We start from the raw sequence: 16,359 nt of genomic DNA, 5'->3' as shown, positions 1-16,359 counted from the left end.
TTATATAATCAGGTCAATAACACCTAACTCATGTGATTGCAGTGAGAATACATGAGATAAAGTATATAGAGCACTTGGTGCAGTACCTGGCTCATAGTAAGTATTTGAATATAGCTTTTTGCTCAGAAACTGCAGTTGCATCCCATTTGCCTCATGTATCAAGTCCAAACATTTGTCGGGCTTTCAAGGCCTTCCTAGAGATGGCTGGACCCCACCCATCTTGCGTTATTTCTGGCCTTACCTGACATTTAAACATCCTTCTTTCTCTATGCCTCCTGGGATATATATCTTTCTTTTCCTCTCCTTTTCACTATCCACATCAAAACCCAGCTTTAAGTTCAATCTTCTCCATGAAACCATCACCAGTTAATTAAACTCACATTGTTCCTTTCCTCCTTTGAGCTCCTGTTGCAGCTATAAATATTACATTGTTAATATTTCACAAATTCTTCCACATATGCTAGATTTCTCTTTCCAACTAGATTCTTAAGTTCCTTGAGAAGACAGACCATGTCTTAATAATTCTCCTTTATCTGCTTCCAAAGGATCTAGCAGAAAATTAAGAGCTCATAGTGAGTGTTCAACAAGTACTTATTGCCTGATTGAAGATAATAAGCTCCTGGGCTTCCCTGGTGGAGCAGTGGTTAAGAATCCGCCTGCCAGTGCAGGGGACACAGGTTTGAGCCCTGGTCCGGGAAGATCCCACATGCCACGGAGCAACTAAGCCTGTGTGCCACAACTACTGAGCCTGCACTCTAGAGCCCACGAGCCACAACTGCTGAGCCCGTGTGCTGCAACTACTGAAGCCCGCACGCATAGGGCCTGTGCTCTGCAACAAGAGAAGCCATCACAATGAGAAGCCCGCACCCGCAACAAAGAGTAGCCCCCGCTCACTGCAACTAGAGAAAGCCTGCGTGCAGCAGCAAAGACCCAGTGCAGCCAAAAATAAAATAAATTAAATTAAATTAAATTTTAAAAAAGATAATAAGCTCCTAAAAACACCTTATAGAATTGTATAGGGCTTTATATTTGACAGGGTGCTTTTATTAATATTTATGCTTAATCCATATAATAGTCACTGAAAATAGCTAAAGCAAGAATTATCATCATTTTCTGAGCAGCAAAATAGAGTTTAAGTTACACTGTGACTTGCATAAGGTCTCTTGGTAAGTAGCATCTTAGACTCCGTTCCCAACTCCCACCATTCAGTCCATTCTCTATAAGGCTGCCAGAACAATCTCTTTTGAAAATGGGATCGTGTCACTCCTCTCTTTGAAACCTTCCAGTGGTTTCCCTTTTTATTAAATAGAATGAAATTCTACCAGCTCTTCCCCCCGACACCCCACCCACACACACACACACAAATGTGATCTCCACATACTCACTGTACTCTAGTTACAGTGGCCTTCTTAACCTTGAACAGGCCTAGCTCACAAAGCTTGTTGGTAGCCCAGGTCCTCTGCACTTGAATATTCCACCCCTGGATCTTCACATGGCTGGCTCCTTCTTGCTATTGAAGTCTCAATTCAAACACCACCTCCTCAGTGAGGAAGTAACACCCATCTAAATTAACCCTCCTCCCCAGTCATAATTTATCATCTGTTTTATTTCCTTCATGGCATTTATTGTTATCTCAAATTATCTTCTTCATTTTTGTATTAGTTATATATTATCTATCCTCACTAGAATGTAGATCCTGTGAGAGCAGGGTTTTTGTTTGTCCTATTCACATCTGTATTCTCCTTGCCTGACAGAGGTCCTGACACATGATAAGCTCTTAATAAGTATTTGTTGAATAAAGTAGCTGAACAAAAACCAGACTCAAACTGTGGGTCTTTTGAGTCCTAATCCGGTTTACTTGCCATCATTCCATTTATTCTGCCTTTCATGAAAGCACTTATACTTTTGGAACTACAATAAGAACTGATGTTCAGAATAATGACATTAACATGTGCTGTAGGATTCTCTATTATCAAAGAAAATTTTCATTGAGTTCAATAAACTAATTAAAGCAAGGATGTCATGGTATGTTATTATATTAGTACATTTAGAAAGATTTCCAACTAAAAAGACTTTCTGCTTTTTCTTTAGTTAACCAGAAAATTAAATTAACCCAGAGCTCTTCATTTCCCCCAAAAGTCCTTGTTAATTAGGATTGTTCTATAAATCTCTATTATTAGCAGAATTTGTCATCTGTTTCATTATCCTGTTTATTAGGGCAGTCTGAGCAGGGTGTCTTTGCTCATATCCTGATATGTGTATCCAATGAAAAGAAAAAGCATTTCCTGGATTCTCTTTTTTTTCCCTATTCTGTGACACAGGCATATTTCATGCTGTTTGCATAACAACTTAATTTCCTTGTGTCAGTTCCCAGTATAAAGTAGGAATGATATTCTTAACTTGGCTATTAAGTAAAATAATTAAATTTAGAGTCTACTTAAAATAAAAGCATTAGTGCTTTGAAACATTGTTTGTGATAACAGAAGATTGAAAACAACCTAAAAGTTCATCAATAAAGGACTACTTAAGTAAATTATAGTATATCCATACAGTGGACTATTACACAGTCATGAAAAACAATGACATTCTCTGTTTACCAATATAAAAAGATCTCCAAATGAAAAAACATCGTCCAGAACAGCATGCATATAGTATGATACTTTTTTTGTTGTTTAAAATAAAAAGGAGAAAAGTAAGAATGTTTTGCTTATATGTGCATAGAGAAATTGTGAAAGGATATACAGGGAAGCAATAGCAGTAATAACCAGATTGAAAAATAGTGGGACTAGAAACTGAATGAATGGGAGAGATAAGAGAAGGGTGGTTGTACCATATATTTTCACATATTTATATTTGGGGACTATAGTTATGCATTACCTGTAGTAAAAGTTAAAAGGTTAAATTTTTTTAAAAAACAAGCACAACTAAAAGCAGTATGTGGTTCTGGACTGCATCCTGTACTGGATGAAAAAAATTGCTATAAAAGACATTAGGACAATTAACAAAATTGGAATATGGAGTATAGATTAGATGAAATAACAATATTAAGTTTTTAAATTTGTCAACTATACGATGGTTACCTAAACGAATATGTTTGTTCTTAGGAAATACACCAAATTAAATAAATTATTAAGGAGTAAAGGACATGATATATGCAACTTCAGCTCAAATGGCTTGAAAGAATAAATATGTATGTATATACAGGAGGACTGATAAATTATGGCAAAATGAAAAACTGGTAAATCTGGATAAACGTTATATGGGAATTCTCTGTATTTTTCTTTAAACTTTTCTGCTTGTTTAAAATTATCCCCCCAAAAAAAGGTTAATAAAAAACAAGCAGGGCTTCCCTGGTAGCTCAGTGGTTAAGAATCCGCCTGCCAATGCGGGGGATATGGGTTCAAGCCCTGTTCCAGGAAGATCCCTCATGCTGCGGAGCAACTAAGCCTGTGCACCACAACGACTGAGCCTGCGCTCTAGAGCCTGCGAGCCACAACTCCTGAGCCCGCGCGCCTGGACCCCGTGCTCTGCAACAAGAGAAGCCACTTCAATGAGAAGCTTGTGCACCGCAATGAAGAGTAGCCCCCGCTCGCCACAACTAGAGAAAGCCCACACACAGCAACAAAGACCCAATGCAGCCAAAAATAAATAAATTAAAAAAAGAAAAAAGAAGCAAACAAAAACATTAATACCCTGGAAATACCTCATTATAAGAAATCAAGGTGCAGGAGCCACTTTTCAGAATCTTAGGAGTTCTGGGGTTTTTTTTTTTGTGATACGCGGACTTCTCACTGTTGTGGCCTCTCCCATTGCGGAGCACAGGCTCTGGACGCGCAGGCTCAGCGGCCATGGCTCACGGGCCCAGCCACTCCGCGGCATGTGGGATCTTCCCGGACCGGGGCACGAACCCGTGTCCCCTGCATTGGCAGGCGGACTCTCAACCACTGCGCCACCAGGGAAGCCCAGGAGTTCTGGCTTTTAAACGGTCCTACTTGTCACTTTCTGGTGAAGTTTTTGCCATCAGTTTTCTGTTTTTTTCCATGGCTGGTAATGCTCATCAGAGGCAGTGGTAGAGGTGGTGACTACAGTCTACCTTGAGGCTGAAAAACACTTGGCTATCTGCTTCTCATCCTGCTTTGTATCTTCTTCAGTTATATCTTCACTACAATTTAGAGGTGACATCAGTAAGACAGTGACAACACATGGCACTTTAATATACCTTGAACAGAATTTCCTAAGGATATTAATTATCTTGACTCTGTGTGTGTATACAGTACTAAAATATATAGTTAATTTGGTAGCAGTAAAGCTACCGGAACATTTAGTCTAATTGTTTGGCATTGAATGAGTGGATTTTTTATTATTATTTTTCAGTTAGATATTGTGGCATTTGTATGAACTAACCATCTCTACTATAAACGACTTAACATTATAGTTGATTCTAGCCAGACTGGCCTCTTAAGAGACTGGGTAGTAAGGCTTATGTCACAGTAGAGTGAAGAGTGAATTACCTGTTTGTATAAACTGTCCAGAGACTGTTTGATTTTTATTATTTTGTACTTTAAGTACATTAAATTTCATTGTTCTGAGTGAAGATGCCGTGAGGGTCTTATCCAATAAATGACACTAAGCAAATCTGTTATCAGCTGAATTGCTAGTGTTTGTTTCCTGTCTGCTTGGGGAAACTCATGATTTTGTGCTGTTGTAGAAGTCTGGAAAATAGGAATAATAATTATTCCCAATCCTTTTCCTTCTCACTTTATAAAGAATTTGGGAAGAGACAATGGCACTTACTTATCTTAAGCTCTTGAGTAGAAGTTCTTGATCAGAACTAAGTGTCATTTTTCTATAACTAAGGCAAAAAGCTATTTTTGCTACTTGTTCCCACAGCTACTCCAGTCCCATTTCACACCCAAGAAAACAAGATCCCAGTAACAGTGATGTGAGTGTCTTGGGCCTCATTGGCTGAATAATGCCCATGCCTATAAGTGTGTCTTAAGATTTAGTTAGGTACTTTGTATGTTCATACAATAAATTGACTAGAAGGCTATGGAATGGGTCATGCTGGTGAATACCATTTACTTAGTTTGTGGGAGTTTTTTTAATAACTCTGTAAACCAGCTTAGATCATTGTATTTCAAAATAAGAATGTACCAAAAATATAAGTGAACTTGAATATTATTGAACTTTGTTTAATCCCTTTTCAATGATTTGGAACACCATTCAAGATCTTGCAAATTTTCAGCGTTATTATTTTGAAAGAAGTTCTCATAATATAGCTCTCTAGATGCAAAAGATAATAGAGCCTGGACTGTGTGCCAATTTATGACAGCTCTTTTTACATTCTTAATATTCTTATATACTTATTTGAATTAATAAGTACAAAAAGTGGAAAATATTTCTACTTTATGTTTCAGGAAATTGAACTTCATATGACACCTAAGGGTAAAGGATTTCAAGGATCTACACATATATCCAGAAAAAAGTGTAGTAAAGCTGCATTCATTTAGAATTTTTGCTAATTTAAACAAAAAGTCATGATTCTTAAGAACAAAATTCAGATAAACTCTTCCATTGTGAATTAGGTTTTATTCATAAATAAAGATTTATCCAATCAAAAGTCAATAACTTTTTTAAACAAAGAACTCAAGGAATTATATCTAATTGCAGCTTACTTATCATTTATATGTGATTATTTTAATCTGTAATCCAGGAATTAATTCTTATATTACCTAAAATGTTTTATAGATGTGTTATATTATTACATAATATAACCTTATTATAAATGGTAATGGTGTCATTAACTTAGCTCATTTTACTTGTTTAATGCCTGTTTGTTCTTAGTTTATAGTTGTTAATTCCCTTTATAGTATGACTTGTACTTGGAAGTAATAAAATCAGATTTCTTTATAAATATTTATGGTACAGACCTTTCCCTAAACCAGACTGTAGCCCTTTCCTTTCCTAATTATTTCTAATAAAGTCTGCTTATATCTTTTTTTTTTTTTTTTTGGCCTGCGTAGCAGTCTGTACTGCATGCTCCCTAGAAAATTTAATCCTGGATGTTTATGCCTTAACTTCCAATTAATCAAAATCTTGTCAACTTCATGTAGGTCTGGTGTTACAAAGTGTGGAAAGGTAGTACTTAAAGAGTTTAAACAGGTACTTCTAATATGGAATCTTCTTAGCATCTACAGTCAAAAGACATCACTAAGTGAATGAGTTCTCTTCTTGAATATCAATCTTTCCAGGAGGATCTTTTTTTCATTATCATCACTTTGTTTATCTCTTGTTGAAAGTATCCATTAGTAGCAGGTAGCAAAAGGCAAACAGAACATGCTTTTTGAGAGTCTTAGGTTCTTTATTAAGACCTTAAAATTTCCAAGATTTCCTTTTCTCTCCTTCTTGATCTTAGATGAGATTGAAGTTTATAGCGCTTTGGCCACATTTGTCCCCATAAAGGATGCAAATTTGTAGTTTCAGAAGTTCCAGACACCAATGAAAAGCACTATTCAGTCTTTTACAAATGTCCTCTAGGCCAAATTTCATCACAGATACAGTAGTCTCCCTTACCTGCAGGGGTTCGTTCCAAAACCCCCATTGGGTTCCTGACACTGTGGATAGTACCAGACCCTATATATACTATGTTGTTTTTCTTCTGTACATACATACCTATGATAAAGTTTAATTTATAAATTAGGCATAGTAAGAGATTAACAACAATGAATAATAATAAAATATAACAATTACAATAATATACTGTAATAAAAATTATGTGATGGGAATTGCCTGGCGGTCCAGTGGTTAGGACTCCACGCTTCCACCGCAGGGGACCAGGTTTCCATCCCTGGTTGGGGAAATAAGAACCTGCATACCACGCGGCATGGCCAAAAAAAAAAAAAATTTGTGAATGTGGTCTCTCTCTCTCAAATTATCTTATTGTACTGTACTCACCCTTATGATGATGATAGGATATGATACAATGCCTGTGTGATGAAATGAGGTGAGGTGAATGACACAGATATTGTGATGTATCATTAGGCTAACATTGACCTTCTGATGATAACGTCAGAAGGAGAATCATCAAGCCATGATGATGTCGATGGTTGGATATCAGCAGCAGATGATGTCCATGGTTGGGCATCCTCAATAGCTGAAGGGTTTTCGTTTGTGTTTTTTTATTTGTTTCACTGAAACCTTTTGGAAGAACATTGTAATTGGAAGTTGTCTCTTTTTAACTCATCAGTGTTTTGCTACAGAGGTTGAATCCTTCAGTGATTATAAGGGTGACTTTAATGCTGCATTCCATCCAAGGATCTTATTCCCTAATTTTGTCCTTTAAAGTCTGTGCAATTTGAAACACTTCAGCAAATTTTGGTAATGTCCGAGTTGCTGGTTCTACTCCACTTTCTTCTTCATCATCTTTCTCTTCCTCTGTAAATGACTCAACAAGTTCTTCCACTTTCTCATTTGTTAACATTTCTCCATGGTCTTTGATGTGTTCTTCTTCATCAAGCATGTTGGCAAATCCTTCTTACTGTGTGAATGATTTTCCTAACTTCTCCACTGATCCCCAGGAAGCCTTTAAAATCATTCATGACTGCAGGCCTTTACAATTTCTGGTTTTAATTCATCCACTGCAGCTTTGATGAATGTTATTGTGTCAGTAATAATGAATGATTTCTAGCACTGCATTGTGTCCAGATTAGAGTCTGCATCAATTGCTGATCAAATATGATCAAATACAGGGTGGGTGTATGTGACCTGGACAAACTGAATGATGTCCTTGTAAAAGGGGTGAAGCAGTGAAGTTGTATTTGGAGATAAAATTCCAACCTCAACATTTTCACGTTTGTAACAATTCAGGATGACCAGGTACGTTATCTGTTACTAATAGAACTTCAAATTCCACCCTTTCTTCTTCCAAATATTTTTTCACTTCTGGGATGAAGCATTGGTGGAAGCATCCCATAAATGAGATAACTGTCACCCATGCTTTCTGATAATTTTTGGGTTTGTTTTTGAGAGCACATGGGTTCTTCACCCTGAACACTACGCCTGGCTTTATCATATGCCCTGCAGTGTTGCCACATAGTACCAACGTTCATCTGTCCTTCCATGTTTTATGCCCTGGTGCCTCCTTTGCACTTTTATGAATGTAGCTTCTATTGGACATCTTCTTCCAGAAGAGCCCAATTTCATCACCACTGAAGACTTGCTTTGGATGGTATGCTATCTCCTTAATCAACTCCTTCAGCACTGCCAGAAATGTGGCAGTAGCTTCTTCATCAGCAGACACAGCCTCTCCAATAATTTTTATATTTTTCAGTCCAGATCTTTTACTGAATCTGTAACCATCCTTTACTCACAGTAAATGGCTTGGCTGTCACTTGTTTCAGGGGATCCCTGGCTGAAGTGTTCCTATAGGCTCAGTGTTTTCTGGCGCAGCACGTTGCCATCAATAGGAATAAATCTTCTGTTCATGTCCTCCACCCCAAAACTTAATGCCTTTTCCATCTTACTTAAGCACTTGTCACGTACTCTGGCCATAACTTTTGCAGTTTAAGGTGCAACATCAAATCTAACACAAATTTCTTTTTCCTTCTTCACAATTTCACAGATAGAAGCTTCGTTCTTACTGTAGATCTATCTTAGCAACCTCAACATATAATATTTTTTTCTTTCCTCATTAAGTCAGGAACTTGCACCTTTTCACTTAAAGGAAGCACTTTATGGCCTCTCTTTGGCATATCCAAATCTCCAGCATCACTACTCTTGTGCTTTGGGACCATTAGTAAGTAAAATAAAGGTTACTTGAACACAAGCACTGCAGTACAGTGACAGTCAATCTGATAACCAAGGTGGCTACTTGAGTGACTTACAGGCGGCATACGTAGGGATGATTCATATCCAGGGCAGGATGGATTGGGACGGTATTCAGAATGGTGTGGAACTTAAAACTTATGAATTGTTTATTTCTGGAGTTTTCCACATAATATTTTCAGACTTTAGCTGACTGCGGGTAACTGAAACTGCAAAAAGCAAAACTGGATAACGGAGACTACTGTAATGCCATTCCACTGTCATGTGCCAAGTTTAAAGTAGTGTATTAGGTTACTCTGTAGTCAAAAGAACCAAGTCCAGACTGCTGTAAGAGAAGAGCTCATTGCACTGTCCATTTTGTTCTGCCCATGCATTCAGTGGTAGCTTTCCCTTTTGTTATTTGACTGATAGTTTGGAGGAAATAGTGACTCCGTTGTAAAAAGTAACCAGATTAAGTTATCCGTAATAAGCCAACTAATATCAGTAATCCTTGACATTGGCATCAAGTATTATTCAGAATAGTAGTTATATTTTTTTTGTGCCATTGTGATTTTCTATAGAGGAACACTCAAGACTCATTATTTGTAGTTTTTAAATTTACAGCTCTTTAACTATATCCAAGATTTCATTGCCAGGAATGTAGCCAGGCTTGATGCTTTATTAGAGATCCATGATCTAGTACTTAATACTTCCTTTAGCTCATAGTTTCTGTTCAAGTATTTTTACTGTCCAAAAAGGTACTGCTACCATTTACAGTTGTTCCTCAAAAATGTGAACTACCTAAGTATAACTCTTAACAAAACACATACAACATCTGTATGCTGAAAATACCAAAAAGCATTGCTTACAGATGGCTTTTCACCTTGGTTCCCAAGTGCTCATGTACAGAATATGGGCTTCATGTTCTGTCTCTCTCTTTGGCTGATGTAGGAGCTTCAAGCTTTCCTGGGTGAGTTTGTATATTGAGTGTTTACAAAGAGAAGTCAGTCTGCCTTTCTTTGGCTCTAATTGCAGAAAGTGAAGTCACCGCTTTTGCTGTCTTGGATCAAGACCAGAAAGAAATTGTTGATACCAATGGAGCTGGAGATGCATTTGTTGGAGGTACGGACTCATTTATTTCATACTTACTTACAAGTTAAACATTTCCTTTAACCCTGTCTCTGCCACATAGCCAAGATTTATGAATATAGTAACTTTTAATTTCTACTTTTAAATAATTAATTCCTGATGTTTTTTCCATATGCTACTATCATTGTGTTATGAGGGTATATTACTACAGGAAAATATGTATTTTGGACTTAAAGATAATTTACTGTTACGCTATATCCCAGTCATTTTCACAAGATTAATTGTGTCTGTCAGAATATTGCATAAACAAGCTGCATCAAGACAGTACATAGTATATTCATAGCCCTTCAGGCTTAAATGTTAACAAATTGTTGTTCTTTAAAACACATTGTGAATATTAATAGTACGCTAATAGCTAAGGATGATGTCTTTGGATTATATCCTTTAGTTAAAACATCTGTTTCTAACACAATAGTTGGATGTTTATTGTACCAGGAAGGGTTAAATTTTTGTCTCATTAAGGTTCAATAAGAACTGGCACAGTTTATAAAAACTAAATCATTTTTGGAGTGAGTAGTCAAAAATAAGATCAAGACAATTGGAAGAGTTTTGGCTTGATAACTTAGATTGATCTAAAATCGGATTCAAAAGTTCTTTTCATATGTCTGAACTCCTTCTAGCCAAGTGTAGTTAAGCTAGGTTAAGATCTCTAGAAAGCTTTAGACTCCTGAGTGATAGCCCAGAAGAGTCCCTCCTGACCTTTATTTCTCATAACATCAAGCGAGACAAGGAAGAAAAGGCGAATGGAGCTGACCCTTGTCTTCCTTTCCTTGGAAGATAAGTTGAATTATGGGAAACTTATTTAAGGTTGTATAATGGTTTGAACTTAATGTTACTTAAAATATTTATATTCTTTTAATGTTCACTAGCATAAATTTTTCATGTTTCCTTCTTTGAAACTTTTCATGCCTAGTCTTAAATGAGCTGTTTACCATTAGACTGGTAGCATGCCCCATGCCATCTTTTTTTGGAAAGAGTACATACAACAAATAATGTTCTACTTTACTGTCACGCACGTATCTTTTATTCCTTTGCTCTGAAAGGCTTCATCACTGATTATTTTGCAGCTGTTTTTCCTATTCCATACCGCTTCAGAGCTGTAAACCCGTGTAGCCTAAAAATACCTTATGCAGAATTGGGCCAAATTCTGTAATACATTAAGGAGACACTATTGATTTCCTGTTTAGAAATTGGTTAAACTAGGAATCTAGTACAGAAACTTTTAAATTTATAATGTGTGTGTGTGTTATTTAAGCACTTTAAAATACTTAAAACAGTAAGTATTCTCTTTCTTTGCTATTTAGTTGGGTACATCCTGAGGCTGTCATAGATACGATGGTGACCTAATTAGGCACTGCTCCTGGGCCTGAGGCCTGGGGCTTCCTGGCCTTGCAACAACAGATTCCTTTATAGACCCCTAACTACCTATAATGCTTCCACTACGAGGTAGGAATATATAGACTTTTTGAGGAAGAGGGAAGTCATTCTTAGGATACTAAAATAGGAACAGGTGGCTAGCCATTTGTATTACAGTTAGAGTGATAAATGAACTATATCATCAAAGCCCTTGGACTCTTTGTTACAGGATTTTCGGCCTCTTTCTTATCTCACTCTGGTTACCCAGACTCATTTATATACTTATTCTTGGGGTACAGTGAGGTAAGTAAAAAGGAAAGAGTGTGGAACAGCGATCTGCGAACCTTTTTTCCTAAGGGCCAGACAGTGAATACGTTAGGCTTTGCAAGCCGTATACTGCATATTCTTCTTGTTTTCTTGCTTGCTTTTTGTTTTGTCTTTGGTTTTTTGCAGTACTCTAAAAATGTAAAAACCTTTCTTCGCTCTCCAGCTGTACAAAAACAGAGCATGGGCTGGATTTGGCTCTCAGGCTATGGTTTGCCAATCCCTTTTGTAATATGTTGGCAGCCTCCTCACTTTATTCACTTTCATCATACCCTGGATTTCACTACGCACTGTTGAAATCAGTATAGAGAACGTGGAAGTCAAGCTGAAACTAGGCAGAACTTTACTGGTAAAACCTCAATTAAGTAGCCATTTTTCTCGTTTTAACCCTACTCTCATCGGTTCCCAGGATATTCAGATCCTGAAAGACTGAGTCATGCAGTGAGATGAATACTCTAATGTCATTTTAACAAGGAATACTTATGCTGGCATGTTCAGCACATTCTGTCTATGTACATCAAGCTATATAGTAATAGCATAGATATAACATTTACGCAGCACCTACTAGCCAATTGATATCTTAGGCACTTTACATATATTAACTCGTTTAATGTTCATAAAAGCTCCTTGAAGTAGGTTATTTTTAACCCCATTTTACTGATGAGAAAACTGAGACACAGAGGGGTTAGATAACTTTCCCAAATTCTCGTAGCTAGAAAGTAGCAGAGCCAGGATTCAGACCCAGGCAGTCTGAACTGTACTGCTTCTCTAAACTTTTAGGGAAATCTCATCATTAGGACTCAGAACCACAGACCCGCCTTACTAACAAAAGCTGGTTTTGCCAGAGAGAATGTTCCTATTGACTGAATAGATGACTTCATTTATTGAACAGGAGGTTTTGTTACACAATAGGATTCTTAGGACTCTGGGGTAAGATTGTTGCAGAAAAGAAAGTGAAAGGGAAGAGAATCGAAGGACTTAATCCCAGGTGAGTTTGAACCAGGAGTTTCTGCTAAGCAGTAGAATTGATTGCACTACAGAGATACAGAAAGCCAGATCATAAACTCGCTTGGTCAGCATGGAATCCGAATACAGGGAGTTATATGAATCAACTGTTTAATAGCACCAGGCTGATACATCCATCTTACAATAGAGATGTTCTGGTTAGTTGGAAATACTCAAAAATCCATTGGCTAAAATCCCCTACTCCCATCTCTACACCAGGGGAAGGCTTTCTAGTAGGATTGGAAATACTCTGTGTTTTGAAGTATACTCCTCTACCTTGATCATGAATGGAGAGGCAATGATGGCAACTTTTGCATTTACTATGTAGTTTCTTTTTCTTTGCTTGATTGCCTGATTAATGTGTCTCCTTTCTGATTGACACATTTTATCTTTAGGTGCTTAATATATTCCTCCTATTACTTTCAAGTTTTGCTGGCTTACAAGCACCTCTTTCTTTTGTGACTTTGCATAACTATATTCCAGTCCCAATTTCAAGTTCTTAGATAAACCATGACTTCACCTACCGTGTGCTGATATTACATATCCCAATACCAGAGTGCCATGCGTTCTCATTAGCCACATAAGAGATACATGACTACATCATAGATTTTCATGTATAATTTTAAAATGAGTACCCCAAAGGAACATAAATTAAATTCATAGTTCCATCTTGAGGGTTTGGTAACAGTGACAAATTCCTCTAGCCTCCACAAGTATACCTCCTTGTTCTATTTGGAGATCTTAAACACTTTCTAATGTCTGCCCTTTACTTGTCACTAGCCAGCCCTGATGGAACTACCCTTTTCACATTCTCCCTCAAAAGCCAAAGCGCCACGATTGTACCCTTGGAAATGGAGACAATTCTGTAATCTCTAAGTATGATTTCCTAATTTCCCAGGTCAGTTGAAAATTTCTTCCTGTTGTCCTGCTGTGCTTTGTCACAGCAGGTCTGCCTTTTCATTTGGAACCCTCTTTGTCACTGCCATAGTAACAAATGGAAACATTGAGAACATTTTGTGACAGGCACTGTCATTGTTCCCTGTGAAATCTCTTCCCCTGTGTCTTCCCAGTAAATGAAACTGAGAAGAAAAATCATAACAAATAACATGAAAGGGGACCTAATCAATATGTTCCCAGTGGGCTGTCAATACCAGCCTGTGTTAATCTAACATGATTTAGTTGTATGTTTTATGGCAGCTATAGGAATATGAACTAGACCTACAAATCATCTTTAGACTAAAAGTGAGTACACCTTTGACAGATTATACCCAGGCACGTACATCTAACTCTCAGAAAAAAGACTAGAGACCTTACCCAAGGACCAACATTCTTAGGTTTAAAAAAGCTTCATTAAATGTTAAGAGCCATATATAGCTTAGAATAGTTTATTTGAATGATAGTAAAGTAACTGTGCTGCCTTTAATACTTTTATTTTCAAATTTCTCATGACAGCTTTATCAGGGAAAATGTATTATCCTAAACGATATTACCTACAATATGAAAATAACTTTTAAAGCCACTTAGCAATCACAGTATAAATAATTATCCTATTTCCCATCTAATAAAAAGGAGCATTAATTTCACTTTCTAATTCATGTTCAGAAAAGACTTTTTGTTTAAAAAAAAAGATTTAAGTTACCAGAGCAAGGATATTACTTCCTTTTCAAGTAGCACCTGTCTATACTTCAGAGAAGCATAGGGAATCTCTAAGTTATGTTTACATTTTCTATTCTCACCTTGCTTTTTATTCCCAAACATTTGTAACTTACTCTCCCGTTCTTCTTAACTGCTGCTTCATTGTGCTGTACAAAGAAGTGGTGTAGAATTCTTCTGATTTTTTTTTCTGCACCACCCCCTTCCTTTGCTGTCAACTCAGAGGACTAGAAAATAACTTGGTGAGTGTTGAATATATCATTTCTGACACTTCTTCACCCAAAAATGAAACCTTCATATGACCCACTGTATGCAGAAGATTTACTTGTGGATGGTAACCAAGATGATTGCTGCACACTCCTACCCCATCCCACAGCAACAGCGATCCCTTTCCCTGTCTTTTACCTCTAGCAGGACATCTTTGGTGTTTGATTTCTTAAACAGTTTCCCTTAAAACCATCAAATGAGGTATGGGATTGACTTGGTCATTAAGAATTTGAAATACACCAGAGACAGCAGCTCAAGTTCACACAGGGGGAAAGGGAAGAGAGATTCACACCTTGCACAGTCTTAGGATGCTTCATGACATGCTACTCTGATGTTTCACATCCAGAGATTTTGATAAGTTGACGTTGGACCGGGACCAAATTTCAGGAGTCTTGCATAAGGTTATTTAAGCCTTTGTGGGTCTAAAGAGGTAAAGATGATCCTCGAGCCATGACAGAAATGAGAAATAACTTTCATTGACATGGGATACAGGATGATTTTAGGATAAAGTCTGGAATTTTTCACAAATAGTAATGTTCCCTCAAAGATCTTGTATCCTGGATGGCCTCCATCTAGAAGCAATTGTAAATAGATAATGGAATTCAAAGGACTTTGTCTTCTGGAGATTTGGATAATCCAGAGACAGTCTGAGCCATGGAGGCTATCAGACCCTGAAACTTAAATATGAACCTTACATCTCCTATATTTGATGATTATTAAGAAATGCTTATTCTAAGAAAACAATGTTGGTATTTATAAGATTTCATTTAGTAGCAGAGGGCCAGAAGAAATGTCACAAGCAAAATATCTGAAGTTAATTTTGTTAGAATTGTGATATGACAAATATATGTATATCAGTTTCCTGGCCTATGATATTTGTGAGTCAAATGGAACTCACTTGAATCCAATAGCAGTCCAAGCTGCTCTTACGTGGATTTGGTCAATTTTACCTACCTTATCTGTCAGATTCATCTAATCTGTATCAGTTAGGTTTTGCTGCATAACACACCACCCTCAAAACTTAGTGACCTAAAACAACAACCATTTATTTAACTCCACAAATCTGTGAATTGGCAGCTGGGCCTAGGCTCAACTGGACAGTTCCTCTGGTCTCAGAGGTTCAAGAGATTAAGTAATTTGCCCAAGGTCACAGTGAAAACCAGGATTCAAACTCAAAGTTTGACCCCCAAGTTCTTACCTCTGATCATTTTGTTATACTCCATTCCATTAGTATCCTCTTGTCTTCCCCTCCAAGTGAGGAAAAATAGCCTAAGTGCTTTTTCTAAACACTAGTCTGTAAACTGGGGCCAATCTATGACTTAGCAGAGATTTCATCAGTCAGTAGCAAAATGAAAAAAAGGTAGGAGCAATATAGTAAGTTTTCGTAAAGCTGAGTGTATTCAATTTAAAATCTTGTCTCATAGATGTTTGAATTTGTTACAATGTGCCTTTATTGGTTTTGTAATTAATATAATCAAAATAAATGAAATCACATGTCGGTAGTACTGATGCGTAGCCTGGCCAACCTTGTGACCTAGCAGAAGTCTTAACCAATGGTGCATAAGTTATTACAAACAACTTCCCAAACTGTATGAAAATTTGTATGAAGTGTAACCTCTGATGTTATATGGCTATTTACTATAAACAGGGGTCTGAATAAAACAAAAATTATCAATGCGATTACTAAATTTACAGCTATTCTCACTTCAGATATGAGTTCCCAAACCTGGGGTATGAACACAAGATCTTAATTTATTTTTCATTTAATTATCCAGTTTACATTGACATTTTATAAAATTAAGA

The 16,359-nt window shown here is 37.0% G+C and overlaps 1 protein-coding gene across 8 annotated transcripts in view; it reads left to right on the top strand.

Annotated features, from left to right (window-relative positions):
* Window positions 1–16,359, top strand: part of ADK (adenosine kinase) — a 502,280-nt gene that overhangs the window by 441,058 nt on the left and 44,863 nt on the right. For all 8 annotated transcript variants that reach the window (XR_013824278.1, XR_013824279.1, XM_079900202.1 and 5 more), the window contains one exon: window positions 9,838–9,924. Coding sequence is in view for 6 of the 8 variants with exons in the window: in XM_079900202.1 (XP_079756328.1) it covers window positions 9,838–9,924 (87 nt within the window). In the remaining 2 variants the exon portion in view is untranslated. The remainder of the gene's footprint in view (window positions 1–9,837; window positions 9,925–16,359) is intronic.

The sequence above is a fragment of the Stenella coeruleoalba genome (genome assembly GCF_951394435.1).
Source record: "Stenella coeruleoalba genome assembly, chromosome: 16".
Lineage (NCBI taxonomy): Eukaryota > Metazoa > Chordata > Mammalia > Artiodactyla > Delphinidae > Stenella > Stenella coeruleoalba.
The sequence above is the reverse complement of the archived record's forward strand: the minus strand, read 5'-3'. Positions and strand labels throughout refer to the sequence as shown.